The 27,717-nt window shown below is 39.8% G+C and overlaps 1 protein-coding gene across 9 annotated transcripts in view; it reads left to right on the forward strand.

The window, feature by feature from the left end:
• BEGAIN (brain enriched guanylate kinase associated) overlaps positions 1-27,717 on the forward strand; it is a 164,159-nt gene that overhangs the window by 132,172 nt on the left and 4,270 nt on the right. For all 9 annotated transcript variants that reach the window (XM_030004602.1, XM_041120832.1, XM_030004554.1 and 6 more), the window contains 2 exons: positions 22,945-23,052; positions 26,556-26,639. In XM_030004602.1, the coding sequence (XP_029860462.1) occupies positions 22,945-23,052; positions 26,556-26,639 (192 nt within the window). The remainder of the gene's footprint in view (positions 1-22,944; positions 23,053-26,555; positions 26,640-27,717) is intronic.

Here is a 27,717-nt window from a genome sequence, read left to right on the forward strand (position 1 = left end):
TCCCACAGCTTTTCCTGCTCCATCCTTTTCTACATAGCCCATTAGCAAATTGCTACTCCATTTATACTGAGGAGCTCAGCAGTCAGTTAGGAGCTATCCCCACCTATTTGCGAGGGGGAAACATGTGAGTAAAGGTATCAGTAAAGATTAATCAGAGTTCGGATATGATTTAGAAACATCCAAGACAGACAGACACCCACATTGCTCTCTGCAGGAGTGGATAACTTTAACTTAGCAGAAACAGAGAATAAAAGCCTAGAAGGCCTTCTATAAGACTGGTAGAAAAGTTTTGTTTTAACTCCTTTTCAGCGGAAAATTACCCAGTCTGACGCTTGATCTCCAAAATGATGATGTTGGATTTTTTTCTCAGACAGTGTCAGATTTTTAAGGGCAAACTTCAGCTTTTCATTTAGAAAGTAATTGAAAGGTATTCACTTTGTAACTGCAAACTCAACTGAACACTCTGTGTCAGAAATGGCACCAAAGTGTCTCAGGGATTTGTCATTTGGGTCCTTGTCTCGCTGACTTCTCTACACCATCTGCCCTGAACGAACAACAGTTCCCATGAGGTACAGCAGTGATTCAGAGCAAAAATAGACTACAGAATACAGCAGCAGCCCAGGGTTCCCATTTCACAAAGCAGAAGCATGCAGGAGCTATCTACACTGCAGTTCTCTGGAGGTAACACTTCTGAAATGACACTTTTGGCCAAAACCAGGGAGTTCAGCTCTCTCCCTCATCCTTCATTTTTGCAGCTTAAGTCCTGAATCTCTGGGAGCCTAAATGATTTGTCAGTGTTGATAGGCTTTTCTTTAAAACTTTGGATGCAGAGATTGGGTGAAAATCAGTGGCAGGCCTAGGAAGAGTTAGGAGTGTATCTAGCAAGATTTCTCCACAGTGACTGAGAGTTGCATCACCTAAGATTTTTAGAGCAGAAGCCTTGTTTCAATCAGGCTTTAATCCTATTACACCTTGCTGTTTTAATGCAACATGAAGTCATAAAAGTCAACAGATTTGAATCTGGAAACATCTAACATTTCAACATGCTGAGCCAAATGTTTTTGTTTAAAGTATTATTCTTCTTCCTATCATCAAGTTTTAAATATTGCAATTGCTGTTTCCAAACACTGCCCTTCCACTATGTTTTATTAGTTAGCACTTAGGTGCTAAGTAGTAAACAGAATTCAGTCCACTGGGGTTTGTCACACTCTGCAGATTAGAGCAAAAGTAGCTGAAGCATTGTTCCTTAATAGTGGCATAAGTCCTTGTATGAGCAATAAAAGCTGCCACTTTCTTTATGAGGCAAGCTAAACGCTATTAAAATGATGAATGAACTAGTTCCATTTTATTTGTTCAGCCTTTCCCAGTGCTATTCCCACAACCCAATTTAAATCACCAGCTTGTACTCTACATAAGTTTCTATGATGTGCTTGAAATGCACAGATGCCTGCATAAAAGCCCTTCAGAATGGCAGTAAAGTTTTATTTTCTTTTCTAGTGAGCAAACAGTTAAAGAATTGAAATGGAGCTCAAATACACAGTCAAGATTAACCCTCATGTTCTGAGGCAGCTCTTAAGAGAATTTTCCATGTAGTTTAAGAGACCATCCTGCTTTGCAGCCAAGTGCTGCTGGTTATCCACGGGAAGTTGAATCTCAGACTGATCAGTCCCTCCGGACTGCAATACAGAACAATAATGTTCAGATCAAAAGCATCTTGATTAAATAACCTAATTAAAAGGTACATAGAACTGGTGCTGTAGCAGATATTTTTTTCCTCCTATGAGGATGGAATCTCCAAATTTACCATCTTTTCAAAATTAAGGGTAAACATTTGCTTCCAGTGACATGTTTATGACCTATTAATTAGTTCCTACAAGGATAGCTGAAATCCCAGCCCTGCTTTAACACAGTTCAAGGAGCTAAAATTACCTTCAGCCAAACATCCCAAGATAAAAACCGTGAAAAAAATCAAACACATCTTACTGAAATTTGGCTGGGTGATCAAATATGGATCTCCAAGGTGCTAGCTTTAATGCTGGTGGAAAGGAGGAGGGGAAGGAGGGAGAAGAGAAGGAGAGAGACAAAGAACACGCAAGTGAGCACACCAGAGCAATTAAACTGTCAACAAAATAAGCTGTCAACCAAAGTCCGTAACCCGTGTTTTATTTTAAATGAGCACTTAAAACCCAGTGGTCATTATGTGCTGTATGTCACCAGTCTGCTCCAGGCCTTACTTGTACAGGAGGATTTTTAGCTCAAGTCTCAAGTTTTAAAGATCCTCTGTTCAGTCTCTGGTGTATTAGGACAGACACGTATGCCTAAGGAATGGGCCTAACTGGGTAAGAAATGGTAAGAAAAAGAAGAGCTGGGATAGTCATTTGCTGTGGATAGCACTGTAAACCTAATAATAAAATCCATAAACTTTCTAAGTTCTTTTGCTGTTACACGCCTCATAATTTCAATGCAATTAGTTTAATCTAGTTGAAAGTCGCCTAGTCAGATAACTGAGATCTGGGTAAACAATACTGATTCTTTATTTCATTCCCTGCCCACCAAGCCAAAAGGTATAACTTTGTCTGAACTGTATTTGTAAACTTAGAGGAAGAGCTGAGAAATTGTTCATCCCATAGTGATGTGAATTGCCTGGAAGAACAATTCCTATGATATAAGTGTTTTCTTCCATAATTCTCCCAATAAAATTGGAAAAAAAAGTAAGTCCAGTAAATAGAAATGTGGGGTGCTGGTAAGGTTGGAACAAGTTCACCGATTGTCACGGGAACAGCTACAGCTGCAGTTAGAAGTGTAACAGACCACAAGTTTATTTCTTTTCTTCTTTATTTGTTACTGATTTTTATCAGAATATCTATTGAAGATGCTTTCCACACAGAGCATGGAGTGCAATTAAAGGAAATTGCTTTATCACTACAACAGCACCATGAGATCAGTGCGTGGAAAAGGTTCACGCGCTTGTAAATGGGATATGATCCACACTAAGGAAAAGTAGTTTGATAAGCTCAACTAGTAGAACTAATAGAAGCTCAACTTGCAGAAACCCTCAAATGGTTGTCGTTAAAGAATGAAATTAATGTTTAGAAAAACACTGTGTTTAGAGATATATGAGAGTCAGAGTAACGTCACAGTTATATGTGCAGCTCTGACTTTGGATTTTACAGCAGAATTCAGAGAAATTAGGAGGAACATTTATCTGGACTGACAGAATTCAGAGGAATTAAGAGGACTTTAACTGGACTAAAGAATTCAAGAACTTGGAATGTGGAAAAGGCCTGAAAGCTTTTGAAATCAAAGATACAGGATTATGCACTGCAAATTAGGGGGGGAAATTGTATAGAGCAGTTCTGGGATTAACTGAATGAGGAACAGCCTCGTGGGTAATGTTTTGAATAAACAGAGCATCTGAAAGGCTTGGAAGGAGAAAACTGTATGTCATAAAGCATAGAAATAAAGTTAAAATTGCCAAAACTCAAGGTGAGCTAGACTTCATAAGGGAAAATAAAACGTAGAAAAAGGAACTTTGTTTGTGTAAATAGTAGGACAAGAAAAAAAGAAGCCATCTAAAAGGAGAGTGGAGAATTAGGTGTTCAGGATAGCCCAAAAAGAAGTGAAGCAGACACTTATGTGGAACAAAGCAAAAAAAAATCACTTGTACAAATGAAAATACAAAATAGAAAATTACCGTGTGGAAGCAGGACACAATCATGCTAAGTGAAAAGGCAGCTGAACCATCAACATTCTGGGGAACCAAGGATGCAGTTTTATGGTCAGAGAAAGCCAATATAAGGCCTTTCGACAATCAGTGATCACTTGTCCTACATCAATTCCAGCAGTTGTGCTGCCATGGTGGGAACCGGGAAGCATACAAGATGCCCAAGACATAGGAACAAGATGAAATTTTGCAGCACACACTACAAGGTGCGTGCTGCACATCTTTGGCCAGGCTTTGGCACACCTGGCAAGTAACCCAGTTTAGGGACATGAAATTCCCATGTTCCTTCTATAGTCAACAAGGAACGATGGGCACTTCCAACATCAGTTAGAACATGAATCAGTCTTGTGGAGCAACTCGATGTGTTACTTGACTGACTGCATGAGCAGCAAGGGCCCCGTGCTTCAATGTTTCTCTCAGATATGTACCTACCCATAGGCAGGACAAAGCTATGCCCTCGAACTAATGAAAAAAATCTGTTATAAATTAGGGTTCACCCACTGGAGGTGCCAGAAATGAAGAAAATTCTGGCTTGATTAGTCAATCATAGCTGGAAAAGTCATTTGGTTTCAGATGTCCCTTGTGAGGCATTTTTAGAGAACAAGGCCATGATGAGGCCATCTGGAATACAATATGCAGTCCCGGGCACCCAGATGCAAGGAAGATTAATTCAGTCTGTAACAGGACTATAATAATCAAGGAAATGAAGAATTTATCTTCTGAAATGAGATTAAAAGATGCTGGCTTGTTTAGCCTAGGAGAATAAAGGCTGTGGGGATTCTGACTGCTTTCTATAAACTCATCAGTCTAAGTTTCTATAAACTTAGCAGAGGCTAAGAGCTATTTAAACTAAAAGACACTGCTGCTACAATAACAAATGGATAGACACTAGCCGTTAATAAATTTAGCCTGAACATTAGACAAAGGTTGCAAACCCCCAGAGGACTAGAACAACTTTTATTAGGGGCAGCTCCACCGCTTAGTTACATTGATGCTGAAGTGTGATCAGTTTATGGTTAGGATTTACAGCACAGCTGCCTGCAATAGCAAGGAGTGGGACTCATTAACTCACAGGGCCCTTTCTAGTCCAATGCACCTTTGGCCTCAAGCATTTCTCTTTGTGAACTGAGCATTTTCTCAGCATTGCTCGGTATTCAATGCATTTATACGTGTAGTGCCAGATTTTCAAACACCTTCATGCCTCACAGAGACAAAGGCCAAATTTTCAGAAGTGGTCTGCAGTCACAGGGTACTCTCCTTGGATACACCTACCTGAGGGTGTTGACTCTTCAGCAGATGATGACTTTTCTTTCTTATCATACACTTTTTCAGGGACTGTGTTCTGTGCCAGAAATGAAAAAAAAGGCATACAGAGGGCTTACAATGGAAATAATCTAAGCGAGAGGAAAGAGGTCCTTGTTTCCCTGATATTTCACAGAAGTCAGGGAGCCAGCTGAAAGCCAGCTGGCTGCAGGCTGAGTCTGGCTAAGGCAAAAGTGACACAGGCTGGTTGTTTGCAAAAAGGAGGTAGTGTGGGGGAGAGAAAGCAAAAGGCTAAGAGGACATACTGTGAGTTACCAACATACTCAGTTTTGATACAGAATTATTATACCTAAACAAAGACATAGAAACAGTGCCTAAAATAGAGCATAAAGGGTGGTTTCTCCTCTTCTGAATACCACCATGTAACCACATTTTTAGGCAAGCATCAGCATCTCCGTGACAGCGTCTCCTGTGCAAGGCAGCAGCCCCCACCCATCGCTCTTTGAGCATTGTTTATAGAAAATGTGTATATCTTAGGTGACATATTAGAAATCTGCCAGATTTTCCACCAGCTGAAAAGATCTGAGATTTGTGTGTCTTTGGCAAGAGTCACCTTTTAAGGATGTGTCCAAAGGGATGATACAGATATAACAGCATGAGTCCTAAAGGGTTCTCTTGACAAACAAAACCAGGATCCTTTGTACAAGAACACAGGATTTGGCTCAAGCATGTTTAGGTGGTTGAGGCCTACAATGATCCCCGCTGATGCTGGGATCTCTTCATTTTTCTTCTCTGCATGGCATTTTGTTCTTGATGGGGTCCTGGTCCCTGAATAAGGCTCCCAGGCACTACTGCAATACTAGGGAATGCAGTAACATCTCAGCAGTAAATTTCTGTTCATTTCAGAGTATGATCATCCTTGCAGTGCTTGTATATGCCATAACACCATATGGCAGCTGCATTTTTAGTTCCAGTATTAGTGTCATAATTGACATTATTTTTAATTTTTCCTAAAGGGCAAAATACATTTTACTTGTCCTGATCTCAGCAGACATTTGAGAAGGTAGGAGCATTAAGTAGCTCCTCAGCACTCTCAGGACATTCGTTTTCCAGATTAATCACTAAAGTTCCTTTGTGCTCAACCTGAGGGAGCAGGAGCATATTCAGTACTTGTTAACCCTTGTTTTTTTCATAGTTGGAAATGCCAGAACAGCGGGGCTTTCAGAGTCCTGCACAGGTTAATATACAGAGTAACTCAGAGTAACTTTGAGAATGGGTCCTGATAGTAAATATCATGGAGAAGTACTGTTGCACGTAGTTGAGAACCTGAAAAACGAACACATTTTCTATTCTGACTCGATTTTCAGTTGAGTCGTAACCAGCAGTTCTTCCCAGTAGTCAGGAGGTGGCAGCCTCTGCAATGGCAATAGAAACAGCCAATCATATTTTTTTCCCCACTTACAGGAGAATTGAAAAGTGCCTTTAAAAATGAGATTTGGGAAAGGAGAGAAATTAACATCAGTGTTATGAAAATGTCAGGCTGGACAGATTTTACTCACACACACACACACACACACACACTTGGGTCTTTAATTTGGAAATTCCTGTTCATCCTCACAACAAGTGGTATGATAATAAAATGGTTCTCTTATCAACTGTTTTGACACCATAATATTTCCCAATGAGATTATTGGATTTTAATCCTCTTTTAAAAGAAATGTTGCGCATCTCATTCATGTTACAAGCACAGAATAATGCTTTTCAGTTTTAAGCCTGGAAAGCAAATTGTATTTTAAAGCTCTGTTTTGTCTGTTGTGTTTTGAAATACAGAAGAGTGTTTGTATAGTGATAATTCGAAGAAAATCTTTTAGCAACACATGAAAAATGGAAAATTAATCTTAGAGGGAATCCCTTAATATTTTTAAATGTTCAGGCCACTTAATTCAAGCAATGCTACAACAACAAAAGAAATACACATCTTTCAGATGTGTAGAAGTTGAAGTGGTATGAGATGTGTGGTTTCTGGTCAGTGATCTTCTGATTGAAGCTTGAAGACAAGCCATAACTCGAGCTTTTTTTCTGCATCACATTAACACTAAAACACCAGCCTGTGTCAGCGTATAGGGCTCTGTCTTGGCAGATAGTTTAAACACTTGCAAAGTACTGCTTCCACCTCTTCCTTCCTATTCACAGAGCTCTTGAGCATCTTAACCTGCTGTTCTGATGCTGCTCCACATCTTCCAGACAATCCCCCAGCATAGAGCTACGATGTTCTTGAAATGTCTTTTCTTAGACTAGAAATGCAAATATGATTCCAGCTTTCATTCTCCAAAATTAGAAAGGAGTCACCATCGGTTCTACTATATATTAAAATACTGCTGGAGACAGCCACAAAGCTAGATGAAGGTTAATGCATACTGCAGAAGTCCATTAGTAGGACTGTTTCCAATGATTGCAATTAGAATTATGGGTTTGTAAAAACACACCCGTGAAAAAGGGTAGTATAGATTGCAGTTACATAGCAGCAGACTGATATCGTAGGACTCTAAATAATGCATAGAGAAGCTGAGTCACCTGTAGTAGGAACATTTTAGGCTGCTGCATAATTCAGGAGCTTTTGTTCCCATAAAGAATACATTAAGGTTTTCAATTCTAAACTTCTAACAGATCCATGGTCACTTGACAGTGATAAATAGTGACAATTAACATGTTGTGCAGTTTAAAGATCTCACTGTTTGACTTTCATTTTTCATTTCCATTTCTCCTACAGTCCTCACACTGCCATTCACCCTCATGTCAATGACCTGACTCTAGGCCCCATTCAATGGCAGCCTTTCTTCTCACTGAGGCTGATGTGGGTTGACTCCTGCCACAGCTTTCCCAGGGAAGACTGGACAGACTCATATGGCCATTCAGAGCAGCCCACCACAGCATAAAGCTTTCACAAAATGCCAAACCCAAGGAGTAGACAGGCTGCTCTGGTAATGACCTTCAGCTACGTGGAGCAGTGAGATACCTCTAGGGTGGTTCTCACTGAACCAGAACAGGCAGGGGACATGTACGGACTCAGCCTTCTTCAACTAGGCAACAAGCATCTCATGAAATGCTAGCCAGCTTTCTGCAGGATCTTCAGGCAGTTACTTGCCAATAGAAAAAAATATGGATTCTTCAAACACAGGAATTGCTGATTGAAATGTGTATGGCATGAGCTAGATGGATCGGATGAGTTGATCACAGTGGTCTTCTTGCTGGCATAGAAAACCTATTAAAAAAACATGTTGTTTTGACTGGGTTGTCTAAATTATTTATGAATGCCTGGATTTTCACACAAGACACATAGAGAACCTAAAATCTGACATGGTACCTCATGCCAACTCTTAAGTTGCATTTTTATTAGCTATCAAATAGCAATTAGGACATTGCTTAGAATCAGCCTCCTGTATCTAATTTGCTGGTAAATATGGACTTTGAAATCATGCCAGAGTGGTAGGAAGTGTTTCTGTACCTTCCAATAATGCCTATTTTTATCTCCACGAGCAGTTAGCACAGGCTGTGATAAGGTTTAAATAGTATAGATCTCCCATTGCCTGCAATGAAAGTATTTTTTTCCTCCTACTTACCTGTATTAAATTACACTTTAACATATTTAAAATTATCTATATTAGGTTATTTTTTCCTACAGCTGTAACAGGTAAATTGAGAGGGAACCAAATTGTAGTTTTGCTGATGACTTTAAGCCATTTACTGGAGCTAGATTCTGTAGCACAAGACTTTTCTCTACCACAGCAGGTTGCAGGAGGGGATTTTAAAATGTTTTGATTTAGAATCTACTTGACCTCCTTGCCTCTAAGAACAACTCCTATGACTTCTGCTGAAACTTGAGACTAGTGCAGAGGCATCCAACATTACTTTCTAGCTGTCAGGTTGCCTGAAGGTTAGCCCCTTACTCGCCTCAAATATATTCATGCATGGGGACAGTATTCATTCTCTTATTTTGGAGTGGCAGAACAGAAAGAATGTTTGTTAGGATTCAAAGCTAGAGCTAAAAATTAGGATAAAAGAACCCTTTTAACAATCAGACTTTTGCCTAAGCCTTGACACAAATTTCTTACCACTAATGAGAATCAACACAGCTCTTCAGTGTCCTTCCACATTAGCACGTTTCTCTCAATAAACAGACCTCGGTAGCTGAAAATCGAATTAAATCTCTGCTCTTAAAGTATGAAATGTTGTGACAGGAAGACTTAGAAAAGGGCCAGCAAATTAGATGTCAATTCTGAAGACAACTAGTACATGCAATGTACTACATTGTGTTGAGGATACATTCAAACAGAACAATGTGGAAATACAAAGAAAACAAAAGCAGATAAACCAAAACATAAACAGAAGTCATAAACCAAAAGTTGAGGACAAAGTCAGACTAATTAGATGAAAAGTTTCTCTGAATTTAAGACTATGTTTCTATAAATACTTTTGAACAACAGTGAGATGGAGGGTGGAAGGAATCAGAAGGCAAGCAACAGGAGGAGAAGGATACAGACTTTTCTAGAGCGGAGCCTTTGGTTCTGGCCTCCAACCTTTAATTTTGTGGGGGTATTCTCTGATAAATATTTCCCCTTCCTTCCCAAACTTTATGATTAAAAAAAGTCCCCCTAAAGTTCCTTCCTAAGATCAAAGCCATAAGCCTCAACCAGCACTGTTCTCAAGCACAAGTCTATTCTTTTTCCTTCCTTTTCTGACAGGTTTGGGGGCCTAACATCCTGCCCAATACTTACATTTCCCATAAGCCAAGAAAGTCTTACTTATTACAGTCAGAGACGATTTGGTTGTGGCATCTAAACCTCATTTTCTAAATGCCAGAGAATAGTTTACCTACCAGGCTCCCAGGGCTTTTCATATTCCCTTGGCAGGAAGGAAGTAGCTGTCAAGTGATTTCAGCACCCGTGACTGAAGGACCATCCCTTAGAGAAGGGAAAAAACCAAATTACCTAAAGAGCAAATCAAAATAATTCATTTTAACATTGTGTGTTTACCAGGAAGTTTTGTGGTTTGGGTTGGGGCTTTGGTTTTTTTTTTTCGCCAGAGAGCTGTGTCTGAAAGTAAATTAATTAGTTATAAGCAGTAATTAACTTTCAGAGCAATGGCACTCCACAAGCACCACAGTTAAAAAAAGAAATCGAGTGTGTTAAGGTTAGACTGAAAAGCTCATTACAGAGAGATTTTCCATCTCTGATGCTTTGCAGAAGAATTTTTCAAAATCACTAGGTGTAGCACCCGGAGATATAGTAAATGCTTCTGCTGCTGGTGTACCTCAAAACTCAGGGACAATAATACTGGGCAAAGTCTCCCCATCTTGTCTCTGTGGCCCTGTGTTGTCCAAGTGTGAAGCAGCTGCTTCCTGACTATACTGTAACTGTCATGTGCTTCTTACACTAGCTTTGCAAAGCCACTATTGCAGGCTGCCTGGGCTGGAAAATGTCTCCTTCTGACCTAACTGGGGCATTTCATGCCACAAGTCCTTTCCTTGCCACACGGGCCAGAAACCAGATGAGCATCATTCCCTCTTCACTCAGCCGCTCTTAGCAGGAGGCAGAGCTCTTGGGCCACACTCTGCTTTAAGCCAAAATGTTTTTTTGCTACTGATTGCAATCCAATTCCCAAATTCAATGGAAACTATAGAGAATGTTGAGCAACGTGTCTTAGGGAACACTTGCAAAACTATTTTTTTAAAAAAGCAGCAGCCCACATAAGCTTCCACCTAAGAGTCCTAAAGAAGCGTCTGAGCAGATTCCCAGCTTCCTACTCCAAGCTAAATTAAAAATACATATTAATGTGTTAACCTGATGTTTATTTTAAATGTGTCTGAATGTTGGTACAATTCTGAGAGGTTGAAAAAAATGCTTGTCTGTACCAACATCCAAGAGGTCAAGCATAGAATGGGGTAAATAGAGGTTGTACAAAACACAAAGTGATAGTTTATGACATTCAGCTACTGGAAAACTAAATCACGGGAGTATAAATAATGGAAGTCAACATGTTTTCATGAAAAAGTGTTAAATAAACCACTATTCCTTTAGCAAAGGCAATGGAGTAGATATATTTGGATAGTAAGACATGATGAGTACCACTTCATAGGATTGTGATTACAAAATTACAGTATCAAAAGCAGTTAGTAGATGGGTTGCAAAATTACTAAAAGCCACCTCAAAAAGTGGCAGGCACTGGGGTATTTCCATTATAAAAGAGTCTTTTCAGAGGGCTGGATCAGGAAAGCCCAGTGATTCATACAGTCCTCAGCATTAATCAATGTTTCCAACAGTGTCCTAAAAATAAATATAAAATTGTTGCTGATAAAATGAGATAAAAAAGATTAGCAACATTGTTAAATGTTGATAAGTAAATCATTCAGAATGACCAGTGCCTTTCATAAGCTATGCCCATTCAGTCAAAATATGCTTTCCCACAGACACCTAGAAGCATAAAAACTATGAAGGTGCTTTGCAGACCGTATTGAAAAAAATGGGAGGGGGGTAGTGGAGGGAGGGGGTCATACTCTGGAAAGCAGAAACTCAGGAAAGGTCAGTGACTCTGAAAGTCAGGCTGGCTGAACAATTCAGCATGAGCTCCCAGCAGCATGCCAAGACAAAGACAAAAGTAGTATTTGTATAACCATGGAAAAAGTGAATAGAGTAGAATGATGATTTTGCCACAGTTTCAGACAAGCAAAAATCCAGTTTGAAGACAGTGGCTGAAGTTCTGATATTTAGATTTTTTTTAAGGGGTGTGGAAAATCACTCAAGCTTCCTGACAACTGAAAAATAAGACTGAGAAGTAAAGAAGTTGCCTCAGCAAAAGACTCAAGGAGCTCACTTGTTTAGGGTAGTGAAGAAAGACAACTGACTTGTATGAATGTCTTCACAGGGAGAAAATGCTAAATATCAGACAGCTTTTTAATCAGACAAACCAAGAACAATGACTACACTCAGGATCCAGACCTGTTCAAATGAGGAAAAGTGCAAATGCAGAGGCGTAGAGCTCCTGTTACCCAGGGAAGTAGCATATTCTCCATTTCTTGATGTTTTCCCATCAAAACTGGCAACAGGTCATTTCCAATCAACTTACTGAAAGCCTATCTCAGCTAGATTCAGATTAGTTGCAAAATCCCTTGATGCTGCTCTTCCCTGGGGACAGTTACAGACCCAGAAAAGCAAGCTTCCCATGAATTACAAGACTTACGTCTTGGGAGATATGGATTCAGTCCTTGCCTCTGCCAAACATGATTTGTATGCCACTGAGCTAGTTACTTAAAGTAAGCTTTATTTTACCTAGTTTTAGATATCTAAAAGCTAGATGTCTATTAAGCATGTAAATGTCTGAAGCGTTTTTATCCTCAGCACCTCTGTCAGCCAGTGAAGAGAAGCAGGCACCATTGGAGAGCTGTTCCTCTGACAATTCTTTAAAAAATCACTGTAAAATGAGGAATTTCATGCTTTGAAGAAATCTCTATGCTGATTGAAGGAAGGCAGGAAGGTGACTGGCTTAGACTTGGACAACGACACTCTAGACATATAAATAAGGGAAGGTCTGCTATAGTCTGCTTCAGCAGAGGATATTCAGGATATTAATATTTATAAGCTGCTGTGAAAATAATACCTTAGATACTTAATATTATTAGGAAATATATGAATAGCTATGATAAACGGTGTCAGGAAATCACAGTGTACAAATTTTTGCAAAGCTCTAGCATGAAAGAAAACTGAATCGTGAGATAGTACAGGTCAGTATTCAGACTGTGAGCCAGATCTCTGAATGCCATGAAGAAATACTGAGGGTTTTGAATCCATGTACACTTTCCTTCATGGCAAAGATAGCTTAAAAGACCTCTTTCCCCAAAAAAGGGTTTTTTCCATTTTAAAGGGTTATTTTTTACCAGCCTGGCTTTCAGGATGGCAACAAAGTTGTGCCAGCACAGCTGATGGGGCCATGAACTGCTTTGTGGCAGCAAAGGCCTTTTAAACCAGACGCACGACTGAAAAAAAGGACTGTGGAGTTACAGTATAATGCAGAATAGTTAAGGAGGCAAATGAAATTCCAGCATAGCTCTGAAATGGCACAGGGGAGAGGAGAACTGATTCAGGTAAGACAGTTGATCTTACAACATAGAAGAATGTTATGACATTTCTCTTGACCAAAAGGTAGAGTCTCTCTCATTTACCCAAACTCTGAAGGCAATGGTTCAACTGACCACCCTGAATAGAAACATAAGGAACATACAACAGTGAGTTTCCTATCTGCTTGTAGGAGCAAATCCTTTCTTAAAAATATATCTGTGTTTTATTTTCTTTGGATTTGATCCCAGCAGTCAGATGGGGAGGAAGTGTTGCACTTCCTTTATAGTAAAGCTTAATCAGTACATCGAGAGATCCATTCTGCAGCCTTTCCTTATACCAGGAGAGTTTACTCCTCAAACACTAGTCAGCAGAAACAGCGGCCCTGATATGAGGATCAAATGTGACTATATCTAGCAAAGCCTTATGTAACCACAACCATGCAGCAAACATCATTCCAGCTCTCTAGCACACTCCCGCCTGTCCCTCGACCCAGAGTTTCTCAGCAATTCCAAAGAGCCACAATTAAACCTGTATAAAAAAGCACTACAACAACCACCACCAAAACAGCTCTGCAGAAAACCGCATTAGGAGGCAGAGTAGACTTGAGTAACATATTAGCAGGATTGGAAGCAAAATTCTCTTTGTTCAAGCAATTTACATAATGTCTCTTCTTTTTTAGCCTTTTTTCACACCGGTTATTTAATATAGTCATTATACTTGGTTATGGCAGTTTGAATTGGCATGCTGCCAAAAAGATACTATTTAGCAGGGTCTGAGGGGCTAGATATTTGAACAGAGCATTTCACTTATTGAACTTCCCCTGCTCTGCCTTGAAAAGAGCTTATAGGGATTTTCTCACAATGTTCTCAAGGAGCTGGGCTTGATTAGGGGGAAAAAAAAAACCACCAAACCTTAAATAGCTTTACCCAACATGAGATTTTACAAAGTAAATAGAAGAGATATTTTTTAATAAAAAAGGAGGGACTAGTTCACACAGAAAAGTCACAAGTGCATTATGCTTATTCCCTCTACTACACTTGCAATTTTTCAGCTAGCTTACCAAATCTTTCCAATCAATATCCCAGCTGATGTTTCAATGTATATTAAATAGATTTAAGAGCTGAGAAGAGCAGAATATAAAGGCATACATGCATTGGATGTGGACATGTATATAAGGATCAAATTCAATAAGAGGAAGAGACCTAGTCGTGAACTGGGGTAGTCAGGAGGCAGAAGCCTACAGGATAACAATAATACCAGGATTACTATCGCGACAAGCGCTGTACGGAGAGGAGACCTGCTGGGACTGGCTCTGAGCTGGCCAGGCACCACCAAGCAGGGCTTGGACACAAATCTGGCTCAGCACAATTCTTCACTGCAAGAATGGATCTTGTGCACTCGAGTGCAAGTATAAACCTAGAGAGGAAAAGTCAGCCTTGCCACAGGAGTGTGATAAATCAGACCAAACTTTTCTGAGAGAAAAGTATCTTAACTCCCAAGGGAGAGCATTTAGCTAAACAGTTATTTTAAGACAGCTATTACAAGGGGAAGGGGAGGGGAGTTTAATTTTTCTTCTACCCAACTAATTATTAAGAAAAAATGTCAAAAGGTGACAGGAAATGTGAATTTAAAAATTCCCAGAGCAGAACAAAATATTAAATAGCAAAGTACTGTAAATAGTCTAGCCTTAGTTTTGTTATTTGGTTGGGAAATTGCCCTTGCTTAGGTAGTCAACTCTAATTAGAATTCACTTGCATATTAAAATGATCTACAATTAATATGAATGAATATAAGATTCCAAAGTTCAGAATTCCACATTTCCCTCCCTAGGCCATTTTACTTCTTTACTCAGAGAAATTAATGCAACTTTTTCTTCCCAATCCATTTAAGTAGAGTCTAAGCAATATCCTGTCTCCAGTAATTTCGCCACTTCCACAGATGAACCTGTGTGGCTAGAAAGCTTGAGTATCAAACAATCAGTCATTAGAGTGACAGCTTCAAGCTGCAAGCTTGGTGAGCCTACCTTGTGTGGCCTGCAGTAATGGCACTTCTCCTTTTCTCCCCATTCACATTTCTTTTTTCTTCTTGCAAAATGTTTCACTCCTTACCAGTAGCTCAGCTGAAGCCTCTATTCCCTTCATTTCACTGTGACCATATAATTCTTTTTAGTTATTTTGATGCACTCCTAGGTAAAATTACAAAATTAAAAAAAATTTAAGCTATGGCAAGAGCAGGCAATCTAGCCTCTTCCTGAGCCAACCCAAGGGTCATACAGCTGTCACTTCCTTTTATCCCATGTGTTCATCATAAGAAAGGCCTGTCGCATTGGAATAATGTTCTTGCCACTATCTTCTTGACATGGAAGCACTCCAACATGACATACATTTTTGTACTAGGTAAGGCCTCAGGCACAAGACACATCAACAACGTATCTTCTCTGACCCTCCCAGAAAAGTGAGCATTTTAAAATCCTTAATGCCATACATTTGTCTCTAAAGAATGCAGCCTTGCTTGCACTCTTGGCAGCTTGGAAACAGAAAATCACTTTAAATAAATATCTAACATGCCATTGAAAAAATATGATGAATTAGTCATTACTCCTTACCATAATGTAATGGCATTCCTGAAAGCCAGGCTCTATTAGCATTATGGGGAGGTGTTGAGACAAGGATGGTTGTCCTGGGGATTACTGCTGGGGGAAGCAAAGATGAGACAGTGGTACGTTATGAAGTGCAATCAGGATGCTGCCACAGCCTCTGCATACATCCCTACACATACCTGCAGTTTTGTTTGTAACTTGACAAAGAATTACCTTATAAATTAGCTGAACATTTGACTCTTTTCCTCTAGGTGTTTGTAAAGATGCACATTCTTAAACAGACTTGTGGGTTCAGTGAGTCTGTAAGTGAATAGCTCCTCTGGATACTCATTTTACTGTTAAACCAAAGTAAGATTGTTATACAAAGAAGTAAAATGAAAAATGCAATACGTATTAAATGGTGCTTTCAAGCAATGATCAGTACCAAATTCTGTACCCCAGGGATAATTACATGAACTGGTATCTGTTGATATAGTTTCATTATTTATTGAAATGTCTTTCATTATTCTTACTTGCTGTTTTCATCTTGCCAGTTCACTGTTTTTATTACAGTTTCTGCCCATGTGTACAAGTGAGTGTGAGTAGGGGATATCCATAGCTAGGCTCTTAACTGGCAGATAAACGCCTCACATAGCTCCAAAGCATCCATAAACATGCACACACACAATTGCATAATCTGTCATAATAACATAAAGATCTGCAGAGCAGAAACTAACATGCAGTAATACTTAAAATCATGAATTACTGCAGAGAATACCCAGTAATATCTGCAAATATAAACCATACTTTGCTTTTTTATGAGCCAATTGATAAAACATATGTTATGCATATGGTCTATGGGGAAGTACTGTAAATAGAACCGCTGTTAAGTTTGTTACAATAGAAAAAAGGTTTTATTTCCACCACAAGTTTTCTCATTCTTGTTTTCTTTACATTGTCAGATATGCCCCTGGCCTAGTCATCCCCTGCACCACCATGGTTTCTATTTAAGACTCTGCCAGCAAGCTAAGAGGTCCCTTGGTTCAAACACTGTATTTCAAAACTGTGCCTTCCTCAGCAGAGACCAAAACACACCTGGATGGGAGAAAGAGTGCACATAAGCTTGAACTAAGCAACATTATTATCCTCTTCAACAGTGAAAGCTTCCACACCTGATGGGAGAGACTATTGCATACTCTCCCAACCTTCAGTTCCACAAGGGATGACTATTTTTACTTATTTCTCACCAGGATATGAGATATGCACTGACAGGTGCTATAAAACAAATTCATCCTCATTCATCATTGAAGTACTGTCACTGAACAATCACTGAGAATGCATGGAGCATCTGGGTGCCCTTTCTTTGTGATAGATAACACACTCTCACCCTCCATAATTAGTGTAATTACCAGTAATAATTAGATGCTGCCTCACTGGCTCCAGAAGACATGCATTCACATGCACCAAGTCTAACCTGAGGTCTGTTTGAAGTCTTGATGGAAGACCAGGGAGAAACATAAGTGAACTTACACCATATTCAATGCATACTTGTTCCCTATTTTATTACAACCTAGAGATTTATTAATTATATATTAAATCATCTTTGTATAACAATAGAAGCATTTACTTCTATGGCAGATGTCAATATTTGCCAATAACAGGATTTTAAAATATGGTATATCATAACAACCCTAGATGCTGCATACCTGTTACCACAGCAGTCAGGTGAGGTATGGTAGCCATAATTTGCTACAGAACTCACAGAATGGTTGACGTTTGAAGGGACCTCTGGAGGTCATCAGGTCCAACCCCCCGGCTCGAGCACCTAGAGCAGGTTGCCCAGGACCGTGTCCAGATGGCTTTTGAATAGCTCCAAGGAGGGGAACTGCCCAACATCTCTGGGCAACCTTTTCCAGTGCTCAGTCACCTTTACAGTAAAAGTGTTTCCTGATGTTCAGATAACACCACTTGTGTTTCAGTTTGTGCCCATTGCCTGTTGTCCTGTCACTGGGCACCACTGAAAAGAGCCTAGCTCTGTCTTCTTTGCACCCTCCCTTTTATACACATTGATGAGAGCCCACCTGAGCCTTGTCTTCTCCAGGCTAAACAGTCCCAGCTGTCTCAGCCTTTCCTCATAAGAGAGGTGCTCCGATCCCTTAATCATATTCCTGGCTATTTCTTGGACTCTCTCTCCAGTATTTCCATATCTATCTTGTACCAAGGAGCCTGAACTGGACACAGTGCTCCAGGTGTGGCCACACCAGTGCTGAGTAGAGGGGAAGGGTCACCTCCCTCGACTTGCTGGCAACACTTCTCCTACTGGAGCCCTGGTTACCTTTGGCCATTTTCACAGCAAGGGCACATGTTGCTGGCTCATGTTCAACTTGATGACCACCAGGACCTCCAGGTCCTTTTCTGCAAAGCTGCTTTCCAGCTGGGTGGCCCCCAGCATGCATTGGTGCATGCGGTTTTTCCTCCCCAGGTTCCAGGCTTTGCATTTCCCCTTGTTGAACTTCATGAGGCTCCTATCAGCCCATTTTTCCAGCCTGTTGAGGTCCCTCTGGATTGCAGCACAACCCAGCCACTCCTCCCAGATTTATGTCATCTGCAACTGCTCTGTTTTATCCTTCATAAGATGATTTCAATGAGATTATAAAATCTCGCCTTAAAATATGCAGACCTTGTTTTGAAAGTATACCCCCACAAGCACTTTTTCGCCAGCTATGATCCACAGAACAACAATAAATACATTGCAGTTGCTTAGCAGATACCTTACAGCACCTATTAATATTTGCAATGCAAAGATCATAACTGGTGCTCTGTGAGAAAAGTACTGAGTTAACAGTGTTACACTGATCCAAAAAGGTGGGGAATTTCTCCTGTGAAGTGCTATCTTCCTCCTGGGCAAGCACAGTAGTAAAGAAAAAAGGGAACAAAGTTCTGCCTGTATTCCACATCCAAAAACATTGCAGTAAACCTCTGTTCAGGCATTCAGGATGGGATACCAGTGCCACTTTGGTGGTATTTGTAACAGAACAAGTCTCTCTCTCTTTCTGTCTGTCTCTCTCATTCTGTCAGTCATTCTTCATACTTACTAAGAGGTATTTCCAACGGAATGCTGCTGGCCACCAATGTCTTGATGGTCACTACTGCCTTTATATTATTCTCACGGTAGCATTGAAATGCTATCCATTGAAATATTCTGTACAGGAACATCAAGAACAGATTTACTTTGCCATGTTTGAAAAGGCTGACATTTCCACAAACCAGCACTGCTCATTTGCAAAATTGAGACTGATTTCAAAAGGTCTATACACATCTCAAAGCTCCCACAGGACAGCAGAGACGACAGTAAGCAGCCTAGTCTTGACTAATAGGCTGACACTGCTTTATGGCAGGACACTCTCCAGCTGCTGGAAAGCATTGAAGGGAGACTGAAACTTTACCAGAGAGACAGCCAACTTTTAGGCTGCTCCATTTCTGCTGAAGGACTAGACTAGGAACCTTTGTGGATCCACTAATACACAAGAAAAGCAGATCTTTTCATCCAGCTTTTGTTACTTTCCAAAATACACTTATCTATTAATCATTTCATGCTGTATCAACCTACCAAAACTCTTTTCACCCCACTTATACCACAGATAACAGGTGCAGGAACAAGATGATATCAAACACTTTTGAAAGTGACACCTTATATTTTTACAGATCTGCAAATATATGAGGGATGTTGTCACGGTGATAGATACAAATTATAAGAAAAACAAGGTTTCAGACATAGATGATATCTTTTATTATATCATTTGATCCCTTTGTGAAAAGCAGATACCCAATTCCTTCATCAGATCTGAGAAGGAAGCAGTGAGGCTCATGCTAAATCCAGGCTAGGAGCAAGGGCTCCGAGCACTTGGTTCCCCCAACATCAATATCAGCGCTGTGCACCGCTGGAGTCACCCAGCAGTAGGAATTTGATCTGACTCAGACATGGGCACATGATTGCTGTTCTCTCGTGTTAGTCAGACACTATGGAGCTGTATTCTTTTATGCTGGCTCAGTGCCGGGGAAGGAGGCAGGGGCAAGATACACTGAGCTGACTCAACAAATATTTCTGAACAAAGATACACCAGAAGCTCAGCCTGTTGCAGCCTATAGCTATAGGATTTTAGAGTGGACTTCAGGAACCCTCAGCCCAGCTGCAGGCTATTGGCATATCAATAACACCATTAACTTAATCTGTCACTGAGTTTTGAGAGATAGGTTGTTAGCATCTGCTAAGCAGAAAGCGGTGCCAAAAGAAGAGGAGAGGTCACCAGCCTTATGGAAGAGCAGGAGGACGAAGCATGTAAAAGCTACCAGAAATAGAGGGATCTGCCAAAAGTGGTTATAAGTAAAATAAGCATTTCTATTTGTAACTCACAACCATAGCATTGATATTATGACTCCTGTCCTCCTTTCATCCCTCTCTGACATCTATACCTGATGCTGAAAATATGATTGTCCGACTGCAACTGGAGAGCTCAAAGTTGCAGTCCCCAGTAACCAGCAATCCTTTTAATACAGTGACCCATGACTACCATACCACCTCTTCCAGCTGCACCATTTTCCCCAAGGTAGTGTCAGGATTAAGCCCCTGTCCTCTTGTTGCCACCACTGGACCACAATAATATCTGGCTGAAACCCTGAACTTTCAAAGATGGACACACAGTATGTGGTCAATATGCCAAAGCCTTTCAGGGTCCTGCCCACCCTTGGGGTGGCTCATTTTGCCACAGTGAGACAGACTCTTTGCTCACATCAACAACACTGATTTCAAGAGAAAGATATGAACATACACTGGTGGAGAAGGCTGGGACTGACCTTTCTTTCTCACTCCCCCTCCTCCACAGGACTGCTGAGATGTTTATTACTTTGGTGTCTATGTGCTGACCTGTATACTATAAATTTGGACTGAGGCAAATTTTACAGTTCAACAAATATAAAATATTTTTTAAAGAAGTCACACATGGTCAGATACAAAGTCTGGAAAACATCAGCCCAAAAGTTATCATAACTGAAATAAAATGAAACTTTAATTCAGTCAGATTCAGCATTACTCAAGGCAATGGAAGGTACTGCTTCCAAAGCCTGAATGTGCTGCCCTTATATGAGTTTCTCGCTGCTGAAGACTATAAATCCTTGATCAGATGATCCTTCCTGAACTGTAAAATATATTGAGTCAAGTTCAATTTAGTTAGGCAAGAGCAACACTTACTGAAATCAGAGAGACTTAGAGCAAAAGGGGGTCCTACAAATCAGCTGCCCTGGCAGTGACAACTTGTCATACAAGGACTGATAAAATCTTCAATACAAATGGTTATCTGGGAGATTAAGCCTGTACTCAGTGGACCTGAATCCTTCAAAAGCGTGAAATTACTTGGAAAATTGAGGGGACACATTTTCCCCAGGTACTTTAGTCACTTGTCTACCTCATTACGCAGCTAAATACCTTTGGAAATGTAATCTTCAATCATACTCTCAAAGGAGATGGATTTCTAGAGGTGCACAGATGTCCAGGAGCTTTAAAAAGTGCCTAGTTGTTTAGTTCACAATAAAATCAATGAGAGTTAAGGGCCTCACGTAAAACCACGTCGATCTGCCTAATTAAAGAACATAGCCCCTAAGATCATGTGTCTTGTTGAAATCAGTGAGATTGAAGCTCTTGCAAGCTCTCAAAGCTACGCTTTGGCTTTCCATGATACAGTCCTCCGGCACCTAGCAGGAGCACCTGATCAATGGGAACGAGGATGGGAGAGGTGTCAAGCCTGAACCAGAACCAGCCTCCAGGCACGGCTGGGCTGTAAGGACAGAGGTCTTGCAACAGCAGGGAACAGACAGCCCATAGAAAAGCTGACATTAAAACAGGCCAGTCCAGACCTTCACAAAGACATTTCAGTCATATCCACACTGTTTAAAGCAAGCCATGGGTTTGCTTAGACCATCTGAGAACGTGTTGTTCTTTAAATAGCAGCTTAGGATGAGAGTTGCCACTTCCAATTTAATCACCCTTCTTTGATATAGCCTGGTGCTTTGCAGCCGGATAATTAACCTTGATATTCAGTCAGACTTCAAAACACACAACTCCCGTTGCTGTCAATTAGCTGACAATGTCGAGTGTGTGTTGATGGAAGGTTTTTGTGTGACCCTGGCAATATGGCATTCAGGAAATTTCAGTAGCTAATACAATCATCCTGCCGGAGAAAGTCCTTCACAAATCACTCCAACAATTTTAGAATGGGATGTGAGATTGCGAATTTGTCACTGGATTGAGTTCGCTAAACAAAACAGATGTACATTAATGTTTACCCTACTTTCTGTTCTTACTGCAACACTGCTTTCTAAAAGATCCATCCAGATAATTGGCAAACCTTCTTGTTATCATGGTCTTGTACAGCTCTGAGCACAAGGAAGATGCCTTGATCTCAGCTAGAGCATTCAGAAGCTACCATACTTTTAAATACTAACATAAGGCCGGAGGCAGGGTTATAAATGATTGTTACAAAATAATTTTTTATATATAAGGCGGTGCAATAAACACTGCAATATGAAAATGGGACACTGTATGGGAAGGGCCAGTGGCACTTTATTTTTCCCACTGATTTCTTTGCATTTATAATAAAGAGTTACAGGCTACTGGTAACAAGCTTAAATTAGTGGGCAGCAAGAAGTTTGAATCAGACTATTTTCCTGTTATCCCACAGTGGATCACATTCTGCTAATGAGTGTTAACCCCACAATCAGGCAAACATTCATCTTGAGAAATGAACAACCTCATTCAGGGCTTTTAAAGCAGCCAGCACAGTCAACGGCTAAAAAGAAATTGGCTCAAACACAGCTACTTTCCTTTTTAAATATTGTTCTTCCTCCCTGATGAGAATGGGAGCTAATGGCATAAGTGAAACATTCTCGTAGCAAAAGCCAAAAGCTGCCCAAGTCCCTTCCAGGTTAGAAACACTGTCTTGTGATGAAGAAGGAATAGCTGATGCTCAATTGAATGCTTTTGCACAGGCTAGCTAGAGCCTTTTGTGAAGGTTCCTGATGTGAGCTCAGTTTGAATTCCATATTTTCAAAGTACTTTGCCTCATCTGCTGAGTGAAAATAGCAAAAAATAGGAAAAAAAAAAATACCGGTCTGTTGTGCTTTTCCCTGGATTTGAGAATGACATCAACCTTTGGGCCTTTTTCTGATCTATTCTGACAGTAGAAAAAATACTGACTACTCCATTTTCTACACAGGGTCAACATTATGAAGAGGAAAAACGGGCTTTGAGCCATGAAATAATTGCACTCAATAATCACTTAATAGAGGCCAAGGTGACAATAGATAAGTTGTCAGAAGACAATGTAAGTATTTAATTATGGATACATCTCGAGATTATATTCAGAAATAAATTAGGCCATCCACTTCCCATGAAATTATAGAATAATTTCTTATTGTTTACGTAAAATGTAACTTGTCACCAAGACAGTTAAAATTCATGTTTGATTGTTCCCATCATTTTGTGAATTCAGCTCTCCTTATGCTATGGGGTTGGGGTGAGACTTTTCACTGATTTTTTTTCCTTATGTCTAATCTAAAACTGATGAAAAAAATATTCTAAGAAATGGCAATATTCCCACATTGATTTTGCCATCGGTTTCGGTCTAGTACAGCGAACTGGTGGAAGCACATGCTCAGAGCTATTGCGTGGACACATGTACGGAGTGAGGATTCATCATAAGGATTTTAGGCAGTGCAGAGCCCCACATTTCCTGCAGTTCCTCTGATCTTTCAGTCTTTGCTCACTGAAATGGGATGCCCGGCACAAGTGAGCTCTACCAGCAGAAGTTAGTATTGACCCAACCTGGTCTCTCAGATTATTGCAGGGAGTGGGAACCAGGTTTTCCCCAGCTGTGGTTCATGTGGAACAGTTTACCTATCTCTGTGTGGAAGGGAACAGGGAACATCTCTGGTGATTGTCACCCTGCATCTCATTAAACACTGCTGAAAACTGGCATGCGCACTGCAGCTGGCAATCAGCTCATGAAATTCTTCCAGGGACAAACCTAAAAAGACAGCAAAGAAAGGAAGATTGCAGGCATTTAGTTCATTATTGTGCCATTCCTTAGACACTTAATAAAAAATTCATCTACAGAAGACATGTTTCTGTTAGCACTTATTTTTCAGCATCTTACATTCAATCTTCCCATATTTCATATGAACTCTTAATCATAGCAGGGAGCATTTGATCCCATTAATATGCCTGTTGATGTGAATTGTACCTATGCTATTAACAGCTTTCCAACGGAAACAAAGAGTTCACAATCTGCCCCTTTACTTTTATAGAAATTGTGTTGAAACAACAGTTACTTCATAACTCTAATAGCTGTAACTAACTGAATGTGGTAAATGCAATGGGCTACATTTAGGTTTTAGAAGCACAGGTATACATCCAGACTAATTCAGCTGAAATCAGTGGAGTTATTTCAGATTTAAAATAGAGGGGAAAAAAATTATAAAACTCTCCTAGTAAGTATGCATGTATTTACACTACTTCATGGAGTCAGGTTTGAGCCCAGGTTTGAAGAACTGTTTTCAATATTCATAGTTTTTAAAAGGCAGCTTAGACTGGACTGGAGTTCAGAGTACTCTTCTTCCAAGAATTATTCTGAACTACTCTGAACATTAGAGTATGGTCCAGAAGCCTCAAATAACAGTACCACTTCTTCATACTTGAGGTCAATTCACAGACAAAATTCTGCCCTTAGTTATGTAGCATCACTAATGAAAGTAAAGGTTAAATTCCAAATTTTAAATAGAGAAATATGAAACAAACCATTAATATTATGCCTAATAAGTAGAGACAGTGTTAAACTGAAGAATCCTACACAGGGAGAACATACTTTTCCCTTGCCAGCATTTCTTCCTTCAATTATATTTCCCCTTATTCTTTTGACAGATATGTAAAATGATGCTTTTGATGCAAAAACATGTTTTACACAATGGGAAACACTTTTGGTATTAATTGCCGATTATCGTTCGAGTTGCTACAGATGTGGCTAGTTTCCATTCAGATAAACATTAAAGGACAGAAAGTCACTCCAGTCACATGGCATATCTCAGCATGTTGAGAACAAAGTACACGTGGCACATTTAACTCACATGTAATTTTTCTGTAGTAATTTTTAAAGCTGCTAAAAATAAAGTGTCAGAAACACTTTTTGTACTCTCCATGACAACCGCTTCACAGAAACAGAGGCACAGAGCTTTTGAAGAAAGGATTGGATTTTGGAGTGATTTCATTTTTGTGTGTTTAGTGATGCCATATGGGACTTGGAGTACTTTGTGCTATACATTGTGCAGCAATATATTATGTGTTTAATGTGCATGTAACATGTCAGAATCACATGTACATGCAACAGATTTTGCTTCTAAATTGAATTCTTGCATTCCTACTGTTTGCATCTGTTTTCAGGAATAAAAATAGTGTGTAGTGATATAAAATTTAAGATATACATAAATGAATGTATCTCCCCAGTACATTTAAAGCAGAAGTGGCATCTCTAAAACCTCATACAGACACAAAAAAAACCCCACAAACCAAGAGTATCTAAAGGCCCTTGAATGTGAAGATATAATGAACTAATGATCATAGGAAAACTACATTTACTACCCCCATGCCTCACAGACTCCCAGGAACATCTTGTTTTACCTATTATAGAATAATTTTTAAATGTTTTTTCAAAACAGAGGGAATTTCCACCTTTCCTTTTCATAGAAAATTTCATTATCAGTTTTAAAAGAACAAGTGGAATGGTAAAAATCTGCATGCAATAAAATGATAACATTAATGCCAGAGAAAAGTAAAATCATTTCAATATTCAACACCTTTTCTCTATAAACATTTTCTGATTTTTACAGATTAACACAGCCTAGTGTCCATAGTACCTATATGCTTTGTCTATCTCATCTATACCCACCTATAAAGTCAGCTTCTGAAGCCAACTTTGTTTTTAATGGCACCTAGATCAGGAAAAGCAACATACAACACTTACCTCCAGGAACCCAAAGATACTGGCTGAAGGATACAGTTACGGTCAGGTGTGCTAAATTAAATTTAGACAAAGGGCAAATCTATGTACTGAATTTTCCCATTAAATAGGCTGTGGGAGCCATTCAATACAAAAATAGTATAAGTGGCTTGTTTAAATTCTCTTTTTCCCTGTGTGGAATTCTCATGGTAACTTCTTACCCAGTAAAAATACCCTGTTCTGCAGCATCAAATATTTGCAGTGAGATTTAATATGTTTGTATAGCTGCATTCTGCAGGATATGAAAGGAGCCAGGAACCAGCAAGAAAGTTTCATAAGGAGACAAAGGCCTACTTTTAAAAAACAATACAATGTATATTTCTGCAATGAATTTCTCCCACAGCCTCATAAGATTATGTAAGCATTTTCTAAAGTAGTATCTTAGTACTGATCTGGATAATACTCAGTAAAAATGTCTGTTCTTAAATTTTCTTTTTGCTTAAAAGATCATGTCTATTTTAGTCTTCATAGAGCCATGCATGCTAACAGTATAAAGTCCAGTTCCTAATGGTAAGTATTCATCTTTTAAAATGCAGAGTACTGTTCTGTAGTTGTCAAATTTTCTTTTTAGTAATTTTATCAGCCCTCACAGAGCAAAGGGGCAAACATCTCACGACCATGCAATAAACACGGAATCTTAATGTATTTGAAAGTTAAAGTATGCTCCAAATTTCCCCAAAGTCAATTTTTAAAAGATTGCTCAGGCATGGGAGAAAGGCTGAAAGCCACAAGCTATTTACAAACTTTAAAAAACAGGCTATTTTTTGTTTTTCTAGGAGCTCTATAGGAAGGACTGCAATTTAGCTGCTCAGTTGCTCCAGTGCAGCAAGAATTACGACAGGGCACATAAGCTTTCGGAGGTAATGTGACCAAACTTGGTGAATATTCAAAGAAATAAATATTTTATGGAAAACAGGTTATTTTACATGTATCAATTCCAGAACTTGTCTGCCCTTAAGGCTTTGACCCCCCCCCCCCCCTTTAAGCAACGCGAGGGCTTGTGCACCTGCTGGTATTCTGTGCAGCTGAGGGAGGTGCTGACAAAATCACAGCCAGTGATGGAACTTGGAGGTACTCTCTTCCCCAAAAACTCTGCTATCCAGTAGAATGGGCCTGCACTGATCACATGAAAAATAAAGGTTTTAGCAAAACCAAAGTGCTGAGAACTCTAGACTGCAAAATGCTGGGGGGGGGGAAACAGGGGAGGGTGAGAGCAGGGAAATGACAAGCTGCAGGCATCAGAGATTCTGATATAATCAATTCTCCTCCTGAAGCTATTTTCCAGTCCAGCTAATTTCTAAACTTGAATTTTAAAATGGACTGACAGAACAAATATCTTTTTCTAAAGCAACCAGAGCACTGAATGATTGATTTCCAAGGTGTAAACTTTAATTAATAATCCTCGCTTCCAGGGAAACTAGGCTTGAGAAACAGACTCCTTAAAGGGGAGGTAAATATTATCTTAGTGAACAGGACTGTCTTTAGGGATGCAGGCCCTACACAAAGCAACAGTACCTTCCTCATGTATATTGCTTAGGTGAAGGTCACAGAGAAAAGCCTTCCCTCCATCAGTCCCATCAGGTTAATGTCCCCCCCAATGGTCTCTCTTGTGCAATTCTGCAACAGAATAATGCAAAATTGAATGTGGAATGTATACACCATTTCTAAGCCAGTAGACAGCTTCAGAGCACTAAACAACCCGGGTAAATAAAGACAGAGCAAGACTTTTCTGTCAAATGGGCGATGATTTTCTGGAATGGAGACAGAAATTCCAAATTAACCGTTATCTTGGTCGTGTTATTTTTTCCTGGTAACTGACTTCCCTGAGCAATTCATATCCAGGAATTGTCATGACATTACTCACACTTGAAAGCACCCTACCTGTTAGCAAGAATCAGGACCTTAAAAAGTAGTTAGTGGTTCACCTGCAGAAAACTA

This window comes from Aquila chrysaetos, chromosome 2 (assembly GCF_900496995.4).
Source record: "Aquila chrysaetos chrysaetos chromosome 2, bAquChr1.4, whole genome shotgun sequence".
Taxonomy (NCBI): domain Eukaryota; kingdom Metazoa; phylum Chordata; class Aves; order Accipitriformes; family Accipitridae; genus Aquila; species Aquila chrysaetos.